Source organism: Chrysochloris asiatica, unplaced genomic scaffold (assembly GCF_000296735.1).
Source record: "Chrysochloris asiatica unplaced genomic scaffold, ChrAsi1.0 scaffold00069, whole genome shotgun sequence".
NCBI classification, from domain to species: Eukaryota; Metazoa; Chordata; class Mammalia; order Afrosoricida; family Chrysochloridae; genus Chrysochloris; species Chrysochloris asiatica.
The window spans coordinates 15,750,394-15,768,792 of NW_006408587.1; the positions used below are offsets into that span (position 1 = coordinate 15,750,394).

General features: G+C 39.1%; 1 protein-coding gene across 1 annotated transcript in view; it reads right to left on the reverse strand.

Annotated features, from left to right (window-relative positions):
• INVS (inversin) overlaps positions 1-18,399 on the reverse strand; it is a 238,392-nt gene that overhangs the window by 180,808 nt on the left and 39,185 nt on the right. Inside the window, 1 exon segment of the mRNA XM_006864745.1 lies at positions 13,663-13,829. Coding sequence (XP_006864807.1) covers positions 13,663-13,829 — 167 coding nt within the window.

Below are 18,399 nucleotides of genomic sequence, written 5' to 3' on the forward strand. Positions count from 1 at the left end.
TCTTTGATATTTTACAAAACACTTACTGTAAGGTAGAAGGGGCCCTGGTAATATAGCTGATTACACATTGGGTTGCTAACTGCAAGGTCAGCTGTTCAAATCTACCAGTTGCTCTACAGGGAAAAGATGACACTTTCTGTTTCCGTAAAGATTAACAGCCTCAGAAACACTAAGTAGGGTGGTAATGAGTCAGAACTGAGTTGGCAGCACAAAACCCAAACCACCTGCATTGTAAGGGAGATGTGCCAGCTTTAATTATCATTCAGTGTCTTCATCCGTGATCTTTATAAGCAACTTAACAGAAGGAATCATGTCTTTGATCTCTTCCAACACGTAGCACAATATTTGGTACATAGCAGTTTTAACGGATGTTGGATGAATGAATGCATTCATGCTTATGTGAATGTCGATGATTTACAAAGAGCACACCTTCTTGAGTTTACAGATAATAGAATTGAGTAAGGTATAAAATATTTGAAAAGCATTCTTGATATTCAGTGTATCAGCAAGGTTCACCAGAGAAAGAGAAATGAAGTTTAATAGAGAGAAAGGCATAAAAAGCACTTATCTACAGCAAACTCCTGGTATAGCACTGTAGGATCAGCACTGGACTGCAAACCACAAGGTCAGAAGTTCAAACCAACCAGTTGCTTCTCCAAAATCCTATACAGGGTCACTATGAGTCAGAGTGGACTAGATGGCACTTAGCAACAAAATAGCAGACAGATGTGATTCCCTCTATGTATATAGTCATGACTCCATAGTAAAAACTTGGCAACTATCTGTTGGATAAATATTTCTGCTTCCACAACATATCTCTGGATCCAGCCCTTCTTCTCTAGTGCCTGAATTATAACAGCTTTATTTGTCCCCCTAAAGTACTTTGGGGAGTCTTGATGTGGTGCTGTGGGTTAATGTGTTGGACTGCAAAGTTAGTGGGTTTTTTTTGTTTTGTTTTTCTCAGGGTAACATTTCATGAAATCTTTAATGAAATCAAGGACAAGGGGCATGAACAGAGGGGAGCAATGGGGGCAGGCTTGGGGGACAGGAGGCTGGGCAGGATGGGGGCTCTTCTCTTCCCTGTGGCAACCCTCCCCTGATCATCCCACTGACCGGGGGAGGGGAAGAGGGGAGGCTGAGCCATAAATATGTCCAGATTTTCCAACAGGTGAGTAAGGGGCGGGTGGCTGAGAGCTTACCAGCTGCTCCTCAGAAACCCTATACAGTCACTAAGGGTTGGAACTGACTCAACAGTAATTAACAACAGCAAAGTACTTTGATCACGTAACTTCTATTCTCAAAAATCTTAAATGGTTTGCTGTTGCTGCTGAGTACCGTGGAGTCAGTTCCGACTCATAGTGACTCTGTACAGGGTTTCCAAGGCTGCAAATCTTTACAGGAGAAGAAAGCCTCCAATTAAAACTAAACAGAAAATGCTGGTGAGATTGCAGGGAGATTGATGCTCATAACTGCTGTTGGAATTATAAAATGGTATGTTGTTGTTGTGTGCTGTGGAGTCGCTTCCGACTCATAGTGACCCTGCACAGGGTTTCCGAGGCTATAAATCTTTATGGGAGCAGAAAGTCTCATCTTTCTCCTGCGGAGCAGCTGGTAGTTTCGAACTGCTGACCTTGTGGTTTGCAGCCCTATTCGTAACCACTACGCTACCAGAGCTCCTTATAAAATGGTATAAATACTATGAAAAATGCTATGGTACTTCCTTAAATAGTTAGAAATATCTAATGATCCAGTAATCCTAGCCACACCCTAGGTATACAAGGGGCTTCAAAAAGTTCTTGGAAGAAGACCCTGTTCATTGCACCATTATTCACAATAGCAGAAAGATGGAACCAGCATAAGTATCCATCAATGGATGAAGGAATAAACAAAGTATGGTACAAACAATGGAATACCACACAACAATGAACTAAAATAATGGATCCACAAATCATCCTATATTATGGATGAAGCGGCAGGATTTTATGCTGAGTATAATAAGCTAAACACAAAAGGACAAGTATTGTATGACATCACATTTGTAAAGTCAAGAATAGGTATACACACAGAAAGTAATTTTCTTTTATGCTTACCAGGGCTGGAAGAGGGAGGAGGGAATCACTCACAAGACATTTACTGCATGTTAGTTCCAGTGATGGGAAAGACAATACACAATATGCAGGAAATCAGCAAAGTCTCATCAAGGTAAATGAAGATACTGAGAGGTAGGCAAGAATAAAGGACAACTATGGGAAATGGCTGGAGTCCTGGTGTGCCACTGTGGGTTAATGCACCGGACTGCAAAGCTGTTGGAACAGCAAGGTCGGTGGTTCAAGCTCACCAGTCACGCCTCAGAAACCCTATACAGGGTCGCTATGGATTGGAACCGACTCGATGGCACTTAACAACAACAACATGGGAAATGGCTGGCAATTCGAACCCACCCCTCATCCTTGGAAGCCCCATACAGGGCCGCTATGTAACCAACTTGATGGCACATAACAACAACAGCATGGTAAATGCTATAACGTATACTTTTGCAACAACAGTAATAATAAGCAAAATGTATATGAGTGGTGGTTGTTTTTAGTGACCCTGTATAGGGTTTCCAAGGTGCGGCTGGTGAGCTTGAACTGCCGACTTTGTGGTTCAGACCAACATTACAGTTCATGAAGTGATTACAGAGGTAGAACGTATGCTATATAGCTGTAGGAGAGTGTATGGGAGTACGTGTACAGGCATCTATATAGGTATAGTTGTTGTTGTTATGTGCCGTGGAGTTGGTTCCAACTCATAGCAATCCTGCCCAGAGTTTCCGAGTCTATAAATCTTTACAGGAGCTGAAAGCCTCATCTTTTTCCTGCGGAACAGCTAGTAGTTTTGAACTGCTGGCCCTGAGGTCAGCAGCCTGATTTGTAACCACTACGCTACCAGTGCTTGTAGGCATATGCATACACTTGTTTGCATGTGCTACATATATGTTCCTATAAAGACAAGTTTAAAAGTATTGCTATTGGGGAGCGTGGTGGCTCTGTACGATAAGCACTAGACTGAAAGGACTGTGAACCACAAGGTCGGAGGTTTACGCCTACCAGCTGCTCTGTAGGAGAATGGCAAGACTTTCTGGCCCCACAATGATTTACAACCTTAGAAACCCTACACAGGGGTGCTAGGAGTGGTAACCGACTTGATAGCAATTAGTAACAATAAAAATACTGCCACATGGATTTATTCCAAGCGAAACATGTTTAAATATGTCTCTGCAACCAGTGGATGGCTGCAGACAAATTCTCTCAGTAATACATTTGCCTTAGTCTCATTAGGGTGTCTTCACAAAAGGGCCAATCAAAACAGTGGCTCCTACAGGGATCTGATGGGTCACTTATAGTCAAGGCAGAAAAGTCAGCTCAGAAGGTTATGGTGTCTGCTTATTGGGACGCCAAAAGGGGGTAATCTGGATAAGACTTTTTTGACGGATACAGGACAATTATGGGGGCTTGGTATGAAGGAGTTTAAGAAACTTTAAAACTTCATTGTTAAGAAAAAGGCCAGGGAAGTTGCGCTGAGGATTTTGCCCCTCATCATGACAATGAACCTGCTCATTCTTTCAGGGTAGTGAGGGCTGTCCTAGGAGAATTTCATTAGAAAACTTTATTCCACCTACTCTGCTGCCCTGGTCTTTCACCTTCAGACATCTTTTTGTTCCCCAAACTCAAAGAACATTTAAAAAGAACAGGATTTGTGTCCCTCAAAGATACCTAAACTACCTTTTGATGTAGCATAAATCAAGTACAGAATTCTTTTTAAAAAAATTGTTTTTAGTAATGCACAGAATTCTTTGGGAAAGGGTTAGAGAAATGGAAACAATGACTTCAGAACTATATAGATATATATTTAGGATTTCTTGATATCACCTCCTATATAAATATATATGTATTTAAGTAATATATATAAATAAATAAATATATTTAAATATATAGGAGGTGATATCAAGAAATTAATAGATTCACATTTTGATATTTTTGTTTAATAAAGGTTTCTATGTGTTTATAGCAATTTTTAAAAAAGTTTTTATTATGAATTGGGTGATAGTTTGCATGGGAGAAACATCAGCTTTACATTCATCCTATTGTATTTTGTTTCATTGCAATGACTATGATCCCCTCCATATAGCAATACTTTTTGACTTCTCCTCATATATACAATAAAGCACATAGGGACCATAGTTGTAGATACTTCCTTGGTGATGGTGGTGGTATGCCGTGGAGTTGGTTCAGACTCATAGTGACACTACATAGGGTTTCTGAGGCTATAAATATTCCGAAGCAGAAAGCTTCATTTTTCTCCCACGGAACAGCTGGTAATTTCGAACTGCTGACCTTGAGGTTAGTAACCTGAGTCATAACCACTATGCTATCAGAGCTCCTTAGATACTTCCTAGATATACTTCCAAACACTTTGCGGGGTTGATTTACTGCATTTGAAGGTTCTGAACCATAGTCTCTTAGGACAACTACATCAACTGGTACAATAAAGTTCATAAAGATAATGTTCTACATTCTAATTTCCTGAGTAGCCAGCTCTAGGGTCTTAAAAGTTGAGATCAACCATCTAAGATACAACTATTGATCTCTTCTCATCTGGACAAAGGAGAGTAAAGGAAACCAAAGACTGAAAGGAAGAAATTAGTACACAGGACTAACGACCCACATGAACCACAGTCTCTTCTCACCTGAGACCAAAAGAACTAGATGGTGCCTGGTTCTGACCAGGGCCAAAATACAAAGTCCTTGTTAGATTGGGAGAAAAATGTAGAATAAAACTCAAATCCGTAAGAAAGACCAGGCTTCCAGGAGTGATAGAAACTAGAAGAACCCCTGAGACTCACCCTATGACACTCCTTCAGCCTGGAACTGAAGCCACTCCTGGAGCCAAATACTGTTAACAGTTTGGTCTATAAAATAAACAGTAACACCCATGAGGAATGACCTCCTTTAAACAACCAACTAAACTGTCAACATTTACACAAAAGCACAGATGAGAAGGCAAGGTGGGGCAGGGCAACTGGATAGGTGGAAGTGGGGCTGGCGGGGTGAAATGGAGAGGGAGCTGACACAACCAATGTCACAGAACACACGTTGTTTCTGTGACATTCGTTATGATGAATTGCAATGGGAATTTCACTTGCTGTGTATGCTTTCACCTAAAACACAATAAACAAAAAAGTCTTCAATGGCTCCCTAGAATTAATGACCCTTCATTAAAACAAACACAGAAAGTATATAGGGATAACAGCTTGGCTCTGGCACAAGCAGATACCAGTGACTGAAAACAAAAGAGCTCAGTTTACTGGGAAAGTTAGCTATCCATGTGTCAAAATAGGTCATATCCCACTCACAAAAATCAGTTTGTTATGCATTAAAATACTTAAATGTTAAGGATAATATGTGATAATAAAAAATAATAATTCAGAAATGACTTCCAAGGTAAGATGGCAGGGTAGGCAGACACACTGAACAGATCCTCTGCAACAAAGACAAGGAAGACCAAGTGAAGCTGATTCTGGAGCTTCAGAGGAAGGGACAGACAGCTGGATTGAATGTTGACTGTGAGAGGAAGCTGAACAAGAGTGGTGAGAGAGGAGACAGGTGGGCTAGTGAATGGCCTGGTACGATGCAGCCATTTTGAGCTTTTACCGGTGACTATCAATCCAGTGACTTGGAGGCACAGAAATATGTTGAAAGTTGGCAGTGAGAGGGGTACAGCTCTCCCTTGTTCCCCATGCCCTCCTGGTAACCAGGGCATGCTCAACCCCTACCCTCACCTGTCTAGCATTCTGTGGCATCCTTCTTTCGAAAGTTCTGCTCTACGCATCTAGAGACCCTCATCTAGATGCTTATGGCGCTGTGAGTTAATGAGCCAGACTGCAAAGCCATTTTAACTGCAAGGTCAGCGGTTCAAGCTCACCAGCTGCTCCTTGGAAACCCTATACAGGGTTGCTATGGTTTGGAATCGACTTGACAGCACTTAACAACAACAACAATAACAATATCTTTTATTGCTGTTGTCGGTTTTGGGGAGACAGCAATTGTGTCCAGATAACCCAGACTCATCCGTGTCTCCTACAACTCTACCCATTCCTGATCCACCTAATCAGTGATAATTAGCATCCAACATCAGACAAACCCACCCTGTGCTACACAGCACAGAGAACTGCATATACACTTCTAGTCTCTATCACACCTACTAGAAGATAGGTGGCAAGTGCCTAAGAACACACCAGCATACAATCATCAATTAAATATAAATAGAATGACACCACACTGTCTCAGAGAAAACAGACAGTTTCAGCTTACACAAAGAAACAAGACAGTGGCTTAAAGAAACGACCAAAATATAGAGTTAGAAAATAAAATACCAAAAATAGGAATCAGAATTATATGATAAGCATCAAAATATCAAGAAAGATGCAGCGGAAAGCAAGGAAAACATAGAAAAAAAACTTTAGAATATTCGAAATAAGAACAAACTGATGAAGTAAATGAAAAATTAGAACCATCCAAAAGCAGCAAACAGAAACCCTGAAAATTAATACTAAGATTTCAGAAGTAGATTATACATCGAAGGGGCAGAGAAGTAGAATTGAATCAATGGAAAACTGAATTGGTGAGCTTGAAGACAAATCTCTCAATATTCATCTGCTAGAGGAGCAATCAGAAAAAAGAATACAAAAATCTTAAGAAAGCCTAAGAATTATGTGGCGCACCATCATGAGTGATAACTTACATGTGATCAGCATTCCAGAACAGTATGCACACAAAGAAACACACAAAATTGCTGACGAATTTTGAGGGAAAAGAGAAAAACTTCTCTAACATTATAAAAGATAAGAAAATACATATTCAAAGGCTTCCAGACTAGAGATGGCAGACTAGGAGACGCACTACACAGACCCTCTACAACAAAAGACATGAGAGAAAATAAAACAGACACACATGAAAACCTGGAACCTTGAGCTTCAGAAGAAACTAGAAAAGTGGATTGAGTGCTTGCTGGGAGGAGAAGCTGAGTAGGGACAGTAAGAGAGGGGGACTGACTTGACTGGTGAATGGCTGGTTAGCCAAACTTGGTGCGACCATCTGGAAACTCTGTGAGCAATTTTGGCAACAGAAAGTAGCCTGGGAGAAAAGAGTCACACAGGCCACTGGAAAGGTACGATTCCTTGTTTTGCCCATACTCCCCTGGTGACCAGAAGTGTGGTCAGCTTCCACCTTCATCTACCCTCAGTGCAGACCCTGCTCTCTGGGAGTTCAGGGCCACATGATTGGGAACCACTCCAGTGTGAGGCAAGGGCCAGCTGCTTTGATTTGGCGTGTCATTTTGGTGCCTGGATTCAGGTGGGTTCCGCTTAGGAAATACAGAACCCACAGAGCCAACAGACCAGCATTTAACCAGTCACCCTGCTGTCAGCTGCCTTGTGGTCCTAACAGGCACTGAAACTAGCTTCATCAAGGACCTGCAAGAACTACTTCTGGATTGAGTAGATACATAGATAACACCAAGGCCTATAGGAACTCCGTCTAGGGGTGGGAACTCCACTGCCACAACCCTCTCACATTCACCTTGTGAGTTCCTTGGCTTGCAGGCACCCTCCAGACTTTTCTCCCTTCGAGGTACAACAGCTGCACTGTTTTTTCAATTTTGTTTTTTCCCCTTTTGTTGTTTCATTGTTTCTGTTTATCTATTCTTTCTCCTCCTTCTTCTCTTTCCATTCTCTAGAATTTTATCCTTTCAATCCCTGCTTTTGTTTTTCCTTCTTTTCTTCTATTTCTCATTTCCCCTAATCTTCCCCCCTCCTTATGATCTTTCTTTACTACTGTCTACTCTCTTTCTCTTCTCATGTCCCCTCTCTCTGGTTTTTCTACCTTTAAAAATTTTTTTCTTCCATTTATTTCCTCTCTTATTTTCTCTTCTATAGTTCCATTTTCCTATGCCTCTTTTTAGTTAGTGTAGTTTTCCTTCCTTTTATTTTATCTCTTATTCATCTTTTCTATAGCACCATTTTCCTGTCCCTCTTTTGTCTTCATATTAGTTATATTCCCTTTTCCTGGTTGTTGCCTGATTTTTATTTCTTTTTTTCTCTTTATTAGTGTATATTTTCATTGTTGTTTCCTGGTTTATTTATTGTGTTTTGTTTTCTTGTGTGTGGGAGGGAGGAGGGGTTTTTTCTTTCCCTCCCAACAGGAGACTAACTGTACCCATGCAAGTCAGGCACAACTGTACTCTCTGCAGCTCCACCCACTGGGTAAAAACCAATACCAGCTCCTCTACCACCTGATCAATAATAGACAGCAATCAACACCAGCCAAACCCACTCTAAACTGAGGTAAATGAAAAATGAACAAAAATAGTGTACATGCTTGCTGGGAGGAGAAGCTGAGTAGGGACTCAGGTAATACAAATACAAGCACCCCACAATGCTCCCAAGACAAAAGATGATTTTAGCTCACATGGAGAAATAAGAAAGTATGGCTTGGACAAATGACCAAGAGGCAGAGCCAAAAATGTTTCTGAGGCGAAAAGGTAATGGAACTAACTGAAAAAGAATTCAAAAGAATCATATATAGATATGTAACTTGTAAAGATTGACCTGGTGTGACGCTGTGGGTTAATGTGCCAGACTGCAAAGATGTTTGAACTGCAAGATTAGCGGTTCAAGCTCACCAGCTGCTCCTTGGAAACCCTATGCAGGGTCACTATGGGTTGGAATTGACTCAACTCCCTCAACAACAACAAAGATTGACAAAAAGATCAAGGAAAGCAAAGAGAACACAGAAAGAAAGAAAAAGAATCTCAAAAGAATTCAGGAAAACACTACAAGAGCAAACAAAATTAATGTAAAATCTGAAACAAAACAAAACCTACAACTAGGAATCCAGAAGATTAATACTAAGATTTCAGAAACAAACAATACATTGAAAGGGTAAAGCAGTAGATTTGGAGCATTTGAAACCTGAATTACTCAGCTTGAAAAAAAAAATCTCTCAATAGTAGTATACTAGAAGAATAATCCAAAAAAAGAATGAAAAAATGTTCAAGGTCATATTTTGGTTTTCATGGATTTGTTTTAATTTTCTTCAGCTTCAGCCTAAAATTGCATATGAGCAATTGATGGTCTGTTCCACAGTCTGCCCTGGCCTTGTTTTGGCTAATGATATGGAGCTTTCCTACCATCTCTTTCAGTAAATGTAATCAATTTGATGTCTGTGTATTTCATCTAGTGAGGTCCATATGTATAGTAACATTTTGTGCTGTTTAAAAAGGTATTTGCAATAAAGAAGTCATTGGTCTTAAAAATTCAATCATGTGATCTCCAGCATCATTTCTATCACCAAGGCCATATTTTCTAATGACTGATCCTTCTCCTTTGTTTCCAACCTTTGCATTCCAATTGCCAATAATTATAAATACATCTTGATTGCATGTTTTATCAATTTTAGATTGAAGAAGTTGAAAGAATTCTTCAGTTTCATCATCACTGGCTTTAGTGATTGGAGTGTAAATTTGAATAATAGTTGTATTAAATGGTTTTCCCCATAGGTAGTGGTTGTTCTCTATAGGTGTATGGATAGGATATTATCCTGTCACAGATAACACTATATTTTCAAGACAGATCTTGAAATGTTCTTTTTGATGAAAACTGTGACACCATTCCTTTTCTATTTATCATTTCTGGCATAGTAAACCATGTGATTGTCAGATTCAAAATGGCCAACAATAGTCCATTTTAGCTCACAAATGCCTAGGATATTAATGTTTATGCATTCCATTTCATCTTTGACAACTTCCAATTTTACTAGATTCATATGCATACATTCCATATTAATAGATGTTTGGGCTGTTTCTCCTAATTTTGATTGTGCCCCATCAGCAAATGAAGGTCCTGAAAGTTTTACTCCATTCATGTCTAGTGTTCTTCCTCACATTTCAATATTCAGTAATCTGGTGCTGACAGTGTTCTACTGCTATTCATAAAGTTTTCAGTGACTAAATATTCTGCAGTAGTTGTCTCTCTTTCTTCCTAGCCTGTCTTCATCTGGAAGCTCATCTGAAACCTGTCCACCACGAGTGACCCTGCTGATATTTAAAATACCAGTGGCATAGCTTCTAGAATCACAGCAACACGCAAGCTACCACAATACGACAGTACAACAAACTGACAGATGAATGGTTGGTCCCTCAAATATGACAGTGAAGTTAAGACATTCACAGATAAACAGGAGTTAAAAGAATTTGTAAAAACCACACCAACTTTTCAAAATGAATAAATAAAAGGAGTTCTTTGGACAGAGAACCAACAACAGTACACAACAACCTGAGGTTAATATGACAAAATCACCCAAACTCAACCCAGATAAAGAAGTATCCCAAGTAAAACAAATCAGAGTAATCAATGTGCAACCACAACAAACCAAAGTAAACAGAAGAAAAAGTGTAGTCTCAGACTTCCAAATGAAGAAGATAACAAGTAGAGTTCAAGAAAAAACAAACAACCCTATGCGGCAGTTCTGTGTCACATGGGATTGCTATGAGTCAAAATGGACTCAATGGCATCTAACAACAGCAACATTGCCACCAAGATCTATGAAGAGTGGAAATAGATGCTTTTATTGATTTCACTGGTAGCTTCAAACTCTACCTTGGTATTCTCAGCCTAGTAAGACTTCTTGTTTTCGCTAGGGATGTATTTTTCTGTAATCCAATTTTGAAAGTACTCTAATGGAAAAATACCGGGGTGAGTGTGGTTCTCATCTCACACATACCTTCACTGAATGATTAGATCCTGTCTATGCATGGTGCTGTGGGTTAATGCGCCAGACTGCAAAGCCGTTTGAACTGCAAGGTCGGTGGGTCAAGCTCACTAGCTGCTCCTCAGAAACCCTACACAGGGTCGCTATGGGTCGGAACCGACTCGATGGCACTTAACAACAATAACAATGTTGCACCGCAAGGTTGGTTTTAACTGAAAGGTCGGTGATTCAAATTTACCAGAGGCTCCTCGGAAACCATATACAGGGTCGCTGTGAGTGGACTCGACTCAACGGCACTTAACAATGATGCTAGTTGCTTTTCATGCTTTCAGTGTATGTAAGGGAGCTTCAAAAAGTTTGTGGAAAAATTCTATTATTTTTAATTCCATTTTCATTTTTTCCCACAGACTTCTAGAAGCCCATTTGTACATTTTGTTCTGGCTTTATATTCGTATTATGGCAGCTGGGCACATTCACAATAAACTGTCATGGCTGGAATTGCTATCAAGGAGTCTCATTGGTTGCTTGGTTTTCTGATTCCTTCTTTTTGAACTTTAAACATATTATCAATAGTTATTTTATATTGTATTTTAAATAGTGACACTATCTGAAATTTTGATAGCTTAAACCTCTTGTTTCTGCTGACTGTCATTCATGGTACATTGCCTCCTATGTGTTTGGTGCCATTATGAGATCATGCTTGTTTCGTTTTAACATGGGAGAATCCTATAAGTTTACAAAGTGATGATGTTTTCTCTAAAAAGAATCTGTGTTTGCTTCTGCTCAAAGGCAGGATGTGCTACAGACCTGGAACCACATTAGCATTCTCAGCTTAAATTGATTTTAGTACAGCTCCCCCATTTTGAGGTTTGTTGTTGTTAATTCGATTCTGACTCATAGCTACTATGTATTGGATTTCCGAGGCTGTAATTCTTTGTAAGAACAGAAAACCTCATTTTTATCCTCTGGAGCAACTGGCAGGCTCAAACTGCAGACTTTGTGGTTCTCAGTACAGTGCTTACCTATGGAGTCACCAAGCTTCCCATTTTGAGGTTTAGTCTCTATGTACTTTTCAACTATTCTTTAAGAATTATTTCTAGAATCTTCATCTTCTTATTCCTTCCTGGTCTATACTCTCTCCAATTTTTAAATCAGTTGTCTTTTGTGTGAAACAAAAAATCAAACACAGCATTTAAGTTTGATCTACTAGAGCAGAGGACTAAAAATATCATCATTGCCCTTGCTTTGGAAAGTCTGTTAGTGTTAGTATAGCCAAAAGATAAGTTGCTGCCCTTGCAAATATGCAAAGACAAACAAAGAAGGAAATGTTTAATTATCAGATTTTTGAAAGAACATGAAACTTCTTATTTATAAAATCAGTTTTGCAAATTGTCACATGGGAGTCTAGTGTAACATAGTTCGATTTTACTCTTTGACACTGTAAAACTATCACCAAAAAAATCAAAGTAGAAACAAAAAGCAAAGGCAACAATGTACTACATTTTATGAAGAGACTTAATAAAGCTATCACCTTTGGTAATACACACCCCTTCTTTCATTGTGGTCATATTATATCTCTACAATGGTGTCTTATTGTTGGATTAGCAAGCTAAAACTTCATTCTCCCCCCCCCACACACACATGATCCAACTTAACTGATGTTAAGTCCATTTATCCTATATTTTTGAAGTTGAGTTTTAAACCAGATGGAATCATACTGAAAAATGTAAAGAGTACCAAATCCTTAATATTGGGGTTCTTCCCTTCTTAAATGTTTACTTTTAAAATGATAACAAGTTAAATGGGGTTATCTTTCTTGAAGGAATAGTTTGAACAGCTGACAAAGCCTAGGTGAAAGTTTTAAATACCTTACCAGTAGTTAAAACTGAGATACATATTTAAAAACATTACTATACTGAAAAGCAAATTCAAGAGAAATAACCTTGGAAATAACCTGACAGACCTCACTGATCAAAGCATATAACTAGCATATTCAGCAGTGTATCTTCATGTCAGTCTCTTTTTATGCATTCAACTAATGAAAAGATATTTTTCTAACCCTTCAATTAACCAGCTATATCTGGTTCACATTTTTAAATAGTGTCTACTGGATCTAACTCATTTTCAATGGTTTAAAATTCCAAAAGTATAGAAGTCTAAACTAACAAAAAGAACAAATACCAGCCATTGGAAATATATTTTATAGATTGAAATTTTATGGAGGGGAAATAGCTTTTAGACAAATAAGTCTGTGACATAAATATAAAAGCTTCCCAGTTTAATTTTTGATATATTTAATTGAAAAAACCTGAGCCCTTCACAAAGTCTGAAAAAAAATTAATGTTGGCGATATGGTTTGAGATTCTTTTAAACCTTGAAGACATATTCATAAAATAAGTTCTGTTATGTCCCCTAATGCCACATATTTCAAGAGATTGTGACTTTTATTGTAAAATTAATATTATTAAGAAAAAATTAAATAGTAAAAAGTAGAAATTTTCATGCATAGTCCTAAAATTTATACCCAACTACAATGAACACTTTAGTATATTTTTTTGCTCATTGTTTTTCCCTATACATAATATGATTTCTAATATAGTTTAAATCATATTGTACATTTAATTCTGGTTCCGTTCCCAGCCCTTAACCTTAAGTCACAGAACACGGAATGCAGTCACTAATGGTTATCTTGGTTTTATTCTCTGTAGCTTAAGACTGCTTTCAAAAAAACATGAAATCTAAGAATCATGCACTTTTGTTTTTTTTATTCATAGCTGTCTGCTGTATTGTTCCATTACTCAAATAATAACTATCCCACAAAGCACTTATTCTTCAAGTTCATTTTACTTCTCACCTTTTGAGCTGCAAGATGGAGGGCTGTTCTCTGGCTATGGTCAGTTTTATTAACATCTGCTCCTGCCTTTAAGAGCGCATCTGCACAATCCACTCTGTCAGCCAACACACAATACATAAGCGGTGTTCTTCCAAATTGATCTTCTTTGTCTTTAAGAGCAGAGTTTCCTATAAGAAACAGATAGTGATATTTGATTCTTGTTGTTACTGTTGTTGTTAAATGCTGTTGAGTTGGTTCCGGCTCATAGCAACTCTGTATAAGGTGGGTATTAACTGCCGACCTGTGGTTCGCAGTCCAGCATCACACCAGGAGGAACTAGGTTTACTAAATATTTAGTATCAAACCCTGTGTGCTAAGTGCATGAAATGGAGTACCTCATTTTTACCTAACCTAACAGATGCAGTCCTGTTGTGGTGTGTTAGCAGTCCAGGATCAGCACTAGACTGCTAACCACAAGGTCGGTGGTTCAAACCCACCAGCCAATCTTTGGAAATCCTTTATCAGGCCACTATAAGTCAGAACTGACTCGATGGCACTTTACAACAATGATTTGGATACAGAAAAACCTGTGAACGTAAGAAAGCGTGCAGGGCAGAACCCTATCAGAAAGGAAAACTCAACTATTTTCCACTAAAGGAGGTACGACGGCACTCTGTCAAAGGTGGAAAGTTTGCTAGACCTGGAAAAAACAAGGTAATCCCACCAAATGCAGGTTATCATTGGTTTCACAGGATTGTCAACCTCATGTTACAGGGAACTAAACTTCAGAGAAGCACCCTGTCTACATTCACACTGAAAGTTGATGGTGAAGCTAGACTTCAAACTGCTGACCTTAAAGAACACTTTCTTTACTACGCTATGCTGAACTGATACTTTACAATATGGATCTACTTATGTTTCCCTCTCATTCCTTCCTTTTCTCAATAAATATGTTTTTAGGGAAAATGTACTGGATGGCAAGGTTGGCTTGAATCTCAAGGTCAGCAGTTCAAATCCACCAGTTGTTCCTCATAAACCCTATACAGGGTCGCTATGAGTCGGAACTGACTCAATAGCACTTAATAGCACCAACAACATATACTAAGCACTGTGCTAAGTTTTTACGCATGAAAATCCTGGTTGGCTTCCTGTTCTGGATATCTGAAGCTGGAACAAATACCAAAAAACAAACAAGAAAAATCATACCTGTAGAGAAGCAGTGACACCAGAGATGGAGGCAGAGATGATGACATAGAGAAATGGAGCAGTTGGGGACTGTGGACTCAAGGAGGGAGAGGGGCTGTGTATGCAGGGTATACCCTTTGGTTGTTTAAATGATTACATATTCCTGAGTGCTTCAGTGTACATCCCCACCCCACCCCACCCCCTCACCCCCCCAAAAAACAGAGGGATTCTAAGAAAATGTTGTTGAATGATGATGCATGGAGGGGATTGTAATCATTGCAATGAAATGAAATAAAATAGGATGAATGTAAAGCAGATGCTCTCCCATGTAAACTATCATTCAGTTCACAATCACAACTTTAAACACACACATAAAAACACCTGTTGCTATCAAGTCCATTCCAGCTCCTTTGGACCCTATAGAGTACAGCAGAACAACCCCATAAGGTTTCCAAGGCTGTAATCTTTACAGAAGCAGACCGCCGCATCTTTCTCCCCTGGAGACGCTGAGAGTTTGAACTGCTAACATTTCAATGAGAAGCTGAAGTGTACCACCAGGGCTCCTTGGAGCAAGAAGAGTCCACCTTAACCCTTCTGCTAATTATAATGAAAATCCAAGACCAAATTCAGGTCAAGTGGAGAAAACGAGGAAAACTGGATAGGGACTGCTGGACTTGTGGTACAACCTGACGGTAAGTTTCTTGGAATGTTTTTGGTTCGGTATTGCATCCTAGAAAAACTCAGTATGAATGCTGGGTACAAACTGGATACTGAATTCATACAGTGGAAAACGCAATATTGTTACAATGTTACTTCTGCCTAAATTGATCTATGGTGGTTGTGGTAGTGGTTATGTGCCATGCAGTTGGTTCTGACTCATAGGGTTTTGGAGGCTGTAAATCTTTACACGAGCAGAAAGCCTCATCTTTCTCCTATGGAATGAATGGTAATTTCGAACCACTGACCTTGAGGTTAGCAGCCCGACTTGTAACCACTACACTACCAGAGCTCCTTAAATTGATTTACAGATTCCACATAATCCCAATCAAATTACCAAAAGGCCATCTTTTTAGAAATCAACACAGTTTCCAAATCTATGTGGAAAAGCAAATGAAATGTAACAGTGTTCAGTTTTTTAAAAAGAACAAAGATGGAACATTTGCACTTTATGATTTTAAGAATTATACAGTAATGAAGACAGTGGCAACTGCAAAAGAACAGATATATAAAGAGCACAAAATAGAGAACAGAATAAAAAGAAAAAATAGATCCTCACATCTATGATCAGTTAAGATGAACTGGACTTATCTAAATGAAAATCTTTTCTGTTGAAAACACAGAAGAAAATAAAAGCCACAAACTGGGAAAAAATACTTGCCATACACCTGGCAAAGCCAACTATATTGAATAAGTAAAAAAGTCTTGCAGCTCAATAATTATGCAATCAAAATACAAAAAAAATTTAAGTAGACATTTTACCAAATAAACATGAAAGATGCCTAATGTCTTTACTATGTAGGGAAATGCAGGTTTAAGCTGTAATGAGATACCATTGAACATCTATTAGAATGGCTCAAAAAAACAAAAAAAAACCTGACCAAGATGGTGACCAACTACAATCCATTGGCATTGCTGGTGGAAATTATATTAATTTCCTAGAGGTGTCATAATAAAATATGAGGTGGAGTAAAAAATTATCCATAGTCCAGTTATATTAAACCACCCATCCATGTCCACAGATGATGACAACAGAGTGTATATGTGAAATGATTCTATCGAATAGATGAGTGACAGTGGATTATGTAGCAAATCATTTGCAAATCAGCCATGGATCTGCCTGTGAAATAATCCATGACAGACTTGGGTTTTGAAAAGTTTGTGCGAGATGGGTACCAAAACAACTCAAGGGGGGGAACATAATCTGAAGTGTTTGGACATCTGCAAACAAAATCTGGCATGAGACTCAAAGGAAGGTAAAAGTTTCTTTGAAAAAAATTGTTACTGTTGATGAGACATGGATTCATCACAATGAGACATGTATTCATCACTATGAGCCTGAGAATAAACAGCAGAGTATGGAATGGGAACATCCTCAATTACTGACCAAGAAAAAGTTCAAAAGTCAACCGTTATCTGAAAAATTGATGCTTACAATTTTCTGGGATCCTCAAGGGCCAGTATTGGAACACTACCAAGAAAAAGTACAAGCAACAGTGCACTTACAGTGAGATGCTCACTGAAGAGCTAAAGCCTGAACTTCCAATTAAATGCAGAGGACTGCTATCCAAGGACATTGTGATCTTGTAGGACAATGCACGCCTGAATACATCTGCCCACATTGTTGACACTCTGCAAAAACTTCATTTTGAGGTATTAAAGCATCCTCCCTATAGTCCTGATCTTGCTCCATCAGACTTTTACCTGCTTGGCCCCCTAAAAGCAGTCCTTCAAGGATGAAGATTCACCTCTGATGAAGAAGTGAAGACAGCAGTGCATTTGTGGCTTGTAGCTCAGCCTAAAACATTTTTAAATAAGGGACTACAAAAGCTTGTTGACAGAGAGCAAAGAAGATGGCAGAGAGGGTGGAAGTGCAGTGAGGAGCTCTGTCAGCAACAACACAGAATACTGAACCAAGCAGGCTCAGGAGATGATCCCAGAACTCTGAACCACATGTAAAGAATTATTTAGAAGGTTGGAATGCTTACAGCCAGGGGTATTTATAGCAGAAGCAAGAAATCAGTACTTTTTAATCCAAGGCAAGACCAAGCGGGGGAAGGATCAGAGCAGCAGCGTACACCTGACAGAACCATGGAGATAAAGGTGTGGACACTCTTTTTTTAAAAAAATCTGTTCATTGGTCTCTCACTGTTTGTGCACCTCCATTTTGGTGACTAGAGGGTGCCTGAGCGAGTGGACACCCCACCCCCACCCCCGGAGGGTTCTACTACACATGCACACAGATCTACTAGAAATTTAAAGGCCCAGTTTCCACTTAAAACCAAACGGCAGTGCAAAACAGCCACAGCCGGCCCTGAACTAGGAAAAAGGCCTGAACAGGGGTTGTGGAGCGGGACAGGCAAACTAAATAGGAAATAGGCTGAAAATTAAATCCTGAGTTACATCATAACGACTAACAGTGGCATCTTGAAATTTCTCAGGAAGAAGAGTGAAAAGGAAAGCCCATATCCTGATCACATCTACCTGGAGGCAATCAGAAAGCATAAAAAATACCAAAATACACACCCATCTAAGCATTAAGGCCACAGATAACTCCAGAATATGCCCCCAAAACAGAAGCAGATGACCATATCAGCACATGTCCAGAAACGAGATACAGTGACTGATACAAATGAGCTGGAGGTAGACTTACACCCCATATTGGAAGATGGACAGGCTTTGGAAATGCCTGAGAAGAAATTCAGAAAAATGATTATAAAATGTATCAACATACTATACAATGGAGTTGAGAAAAATAAGGACAAAGTCAGGAAAGTGCTACAGGAACAATCAAATAAGATAGATACAGCATTGGAAACAATTCAAAACCTACAGAAAGAGATCCAAATGATTAAT